Raw genomic sequence first — 4,801 nt, forward strand, 5'->3', positions numbered from 1 at the left:
AATTTCTATCCCTGTATACATAATTCCACTCATGTCAAAACCAGATTTTTTTTTTTTTTTTTTCAAACCTTTGGTACGCCTTCGAGGTTTCGTTCAGGCATGTCCTTTTTGGGATTACCCCCCAAAGGCGAATCGACCCTACTTACGTCTAGGCATCTTTTGTTAATTCTTTATCTCTTGGGTTTCATTTTTTTTTTTTTTTTTTTTTTTTTTTTTTTTTTTTTGAGTACCAGACCCTGAAAAAAATAAGTAAAGACACAAAGACAGTTTCATTATTGATCACTCGTACTATACTTCTCCCTTCCCGTTTTTTGTAAACAACTAGGTAGGGTTGGTTCTAAATTTGTCTGTCAGCCAAGCGCTGCTTAGCGCTTCGGAGCTTCTTTTCCGTACGTCTTACTTCAACCGCTGCAGGAGTGTGTGTGTGTGTGTGTAGTGGTCCTCTGCGAAAATTTGTCGAAGATTAGTTATTCCCAACTATGCTATTGTATCCTACATTAAACACCGATATCTTTTTCTCGTTCCCTGTGTCTCTTTGCATTATTTTCCTGATTAATTGATACTGACCTAGTCTTTTTTTTCCATTTTCTGCCGAACTTCACTTTTAGTATTTGTTAAACCTTCCATTTCTTTCTTTTCCCTTTAAGCTTTTTTGATACGAGAACTTTTTTCCATTCCTCTACTGCACCTTGGTTAATGACCCACTATATTTGTAAACGAATATATTTATGTCATTACATGTTCTCAACAGGTTAGATGTCAAACTTACCATATATCTTATTTCAGGTTGAGAGGAAATATAAACATTTCCATGGAAGATTCCATATATTCGTCGTTTATAATGAGAATCTGGTGTGGAGATTGGCACACCTATATCACGAGCCATCTTAAATATCACACGATCACCCACACAGGAGAGAAACTTTTCCAACGTGACCTGTATGATGCAGCTTTTTAACAAAAGAGCAATCTCAACACATGATAACCCACACAGGAGAGAAGCTTTTCCAATGAGACCTATGTTATCCAGCTTTCTCACGAAGGCGTGGCCTTAACCCATTCAACTCCGATGACAAGATGTCTTGTCATTTGGTCAAATAAAACAAAAAATCATAAAACACCAAAATGTTTGATGAAACACCAGAAAAATATGACGTCAATCCTCGCTTCGCTCGCAGCGAAGCGAGGATTGACGTCATATTTTTCTGGTGTTTCATCAAACATTTTGGTGTTTTATGATTTTTTGTTTTATTTGACCAAATGACAAGACATCTTGTCATCGGAGTTGAATGGGTTAACACATGATTACCCACACTGGAGAGAAGCCTTTCCAGTGTGACCTATGTGATTCAGCTTTCTCACGAAGGCGTGGCCTTAAACGACATTTGATGACCCACACTAGAGAGAAGCCTTTCAAATGTGACCTGTGTGATAAAGTTTTCTCTGAGAAGGGCAATGTATAAAAACACGGGGTGACCCACATTGGAGAGAAGCCTTTCATGTATAACTTGTATGATACCGTTTTCTCACAAAAACGTTATCTCAAACAACACGTGGTGACCCACACTGGAGAAAAACCTTTCCAATGTGACCTGTGTGATGCAACTTTCTCATTAAAAGGTCAGCTAAGATATCACATGATGACCCATACTGGTGAGAAGCTTTCAAATGTGAACTGTGTAATACAGATTTTTTACAAAAGAATCATCTGAAATATCACATGATGACGCATACTGGAGAGAGGCCTTTCAAATGTGAACTGTGTGATTTGGCTTTCAAACCGAAGATTCATCTCAAAGAACACATGGTGACCCACACTGGAGAGAAGCCTTTCCAGTGTGACTTATGTGATACAGCTTTCTCACGAAAGGAAGACCTCAAACGACATTTCATGATCCACACTGGAGAGAAGCCTTTCCAATGTGACCTGTGCGATGCAGCTTTCTCTAGGAAGGGCGATCTAAAAAGACATGTAGTGACCCACGCTGGAGAAAAGCCTTTCAAGTGTGACTTGTGTGACGCAGCTTTCTCACAAAAGACAAATCTCAAACACCACGTGGTAACGCACACTGGAAAGAAGCCTTTCAAGTGCGACTTGTGTGATGCAGCTTTCGCATTGGGGGGTAAACTTAAACGACACATGGTGACCCACACTGGAGAGAAGCCTTTCAAATGTGACCTGTGTGATACAGCTTTCTCACAAAAGGGTGACCTTAAACGACATTTCATGATCCACACTGGAGAGAAGTCTTTCAAGTGTGACTTGTGTGATGCAGCTTTCTTACGAAAGACAAATCTCAAACGCCACGTGGTAACGCACTCTGGAGAGAAGCCTTTCAAGTGTGACACTTGTGATGCAGCTTTCTCATTAAAGGGTAAACTCAAACAACACATGGTGACCCACATTGAAGAGAAACCTTTCAAATGTGACCTGTGTGATAAAGCTTTTTCTGAGAAGGGTAATCTCAAACAACATGTAGTGACCCATACAGGAGAGAAGCTATTTCAATGTGCCCTGTGTGATAGAGCCTTCTCACAAAATAATAGTCTTAAAACTCACGTGATGACCCATACTGGAGAGAAGCCTTTCCAATGTGACCTGTGTGATGCAGCTTTCTCATTAAAAGGTCAGCTAAAATATCATATGATGACTCATACTGGAGAGAAGCCTTTCAAATGTGACCTGTGTGATGCAGCTTTCTCACGAAAATGTCATCTCGGACGACACATGGTGACCCACACTAGAGAGAAGCATTTCAAGTGTGATCTATGTGATGCAGCTTTCTCACGAAAGTGTTATCTCAGACGACACATGGTGACCCACACTGGAGAGAAGCCTTTCAAGTGTGACCTGTGTGATGCAGCTTTCTCACAAAAGAGTCACCTCAAACGACATATGATGACACACTAGAGAGAAGTCTTTCTAGTGTGACATGCTTGATGCAGCTTTCTCAGAAAAAATGTAAACTTAGACAACATGTGGTGACCCATACATGAAAGAAGCATTTTCCACTTTCATGAAGATTTTTTCTTTTCTTTTTAAATGTCAAGTGGTGGCTTACACTTCCAAACGAAAGATTGATCTCATTGTGTGTATATTCACGCTGGTGAGAGGCCTCTCCAGTCTGACCTAAGTGATTTAACTTTCTTATATGATGGTATTTTCAGCTATCGTGTGTTGATCTACCGTTTAGTAGTCAAAACACAAGCATACTGTCAATTGTGTTATTTGTTTTAATCTCAGTTTTGCAGTTATTTGAGTGACCTTTGGCCACTTGTGTTATCACATGTTTGCTTTTTCACATTCAAAGGTTTTTAAGTGTCTCATTAACTGCACGAATGTTTATGTAATTAAAAAAAAAAATCAAGAATGTTAGAGTGGTGTAACTGGTGGACATAGATATCTGCGCGTCATAAAAGATATAGTTCTGTTTACCTTAGCGTTGTGTACAATTGTTTGGAGTATATGCCATTGTTACTTGCAATTTGTGTTGCTGTAAATATATCTACGGTAGTATATACAGTAATGTATATTTTATCATTTGAACGATTTTTTGTTTATATTTATGCAAAGAAGAGGTTCATGGTGTCAAGCAATATCTTTGAATGTGCTTCTTTTTCCTTGTGTTGAATTTGTTTTTGTGAAATTTATTAGATAGTTTTGTGAGGGATAATAGCAGCTTATAATTGATTTATATACTTGTATGTGCATCTGGTGGAGGGTAATAATTTCCACCTGATTATCAAAACGAGTTGTGAGAACTTTTGTGTTAGATCATTCCCGACATATGACGCCTTTATTACTTCAAGTGTCTCTATCCGTTGAGTAAAAGCAGCAACGACTGCAACAGCACTGTAGGAAAGAGGCCAAACGCAGAGTATGGGATCCAATATATTTGACGCTTCGCCCAGCAGGGCTTCTTCAGAAATAACATAGTTGAGAGACATTTTACTCCTTATATAGCCCATTTTAATGTTTGTTTCTCCCCGCAAGCTCGGGCTATATAAGGGGTAAAATGTTTCTTAACTGTGTTATTTCTGAAGAAGCCCTGCTGGGCGAAACGTCAAATATATTGGATCCCATACTCTGCATTTGGCCTCTTTCCTACAGTGTCTCTATCCGTACTGTATTAGATGCAGTCTTTCATTCATATTTCTGCATTTAACATATCCTTTTTCAAATAAGCATCCTCGACAGTGAACTGTCGAGGATGCTTATTTGAAAAAGGATATGTTAAATGCAGAAATATGAATGAAAGACTGCATCTAATACAGTACGGATAGAGACACTGTAGGAAAGAGGCCAAATGCAGAGTATGGGATCCAATATATTTGACGTGTGTATTAACTGTTTTGCAGATTCTGTATCTGGTAAGTGGATCTGGTCAGCATATGAAGGTATTGGTTGTTATCATTGCCTCAGAATTTGACACATTTGTATCTCTATTCCAAACAAAATATGGTCACATTGCTTGATACGAGGAAAATTTATGATAATGGCATTAGTAATAATAATAATAATGTTTAATGATAATGATATTAATAAAACACTAATAATGATAACAAGAAGAACAACAGTACATATACCAACGGCTTTTTCCCCCTTACAAGGGAAGTAGAAAAAGGAGGGGGAGAGCAAAAAATCCACTCTCACCCATTTCATCCCCACATACTCCACTCCCATTCACCCCCTCCCTCCCTCTTATCTTGGCTTCTCCTGGGTGACTGGTCATCCTTCCATCTCTCCAACTACCCATGGTCAGAGAAAATATAGCAAGACACACCGATTTCCCCACTATGA

The 4,801-nt window shown here is 38.8% G+C and overlaps 1 protein-coding gene across 1 annotated transcript; it reads left to right on the forward strand.

The window, feature by feature from the left end:
- Window positions 1–1,328: 1,328 nt before the first annotated feature.
- On the forward strand, window positions 1,329–3,379 carry LOC143030604 (uncharacterized). The gene has a single exon (XM_076193768.1). It carries the CDS (start codon window positions 1,721–1,723, stop codon window positions 2,909–2,911), a length of 1,191 nt encoding a protein of 396 aa, XP_076049883.1. The 5' UTR covers window positions 1,329–1,720; the 3' UTR covers window positions 2,912–3,379.
- The last annotated feature ends 1,422 nt before the right edge of the window (window positions 3,380–4,801 follow it).

The sequence above is a fragment of the Oratosquilla oratoria genome, chromosome 12 (genome assembly GCF_046742065.1).
Source record: "Oratosquilla oratoria isolate Oo_2021 chromosome 12, ASM4674206v1, whole genome shotgun sequence".
Taxonomy (NCBI): Eukaryota; Metazoa; Arthropoda; class Malacostraca; order Stomatopoda; family Squillidae; genus Oratosquilla; species Oratosquilla oratoria.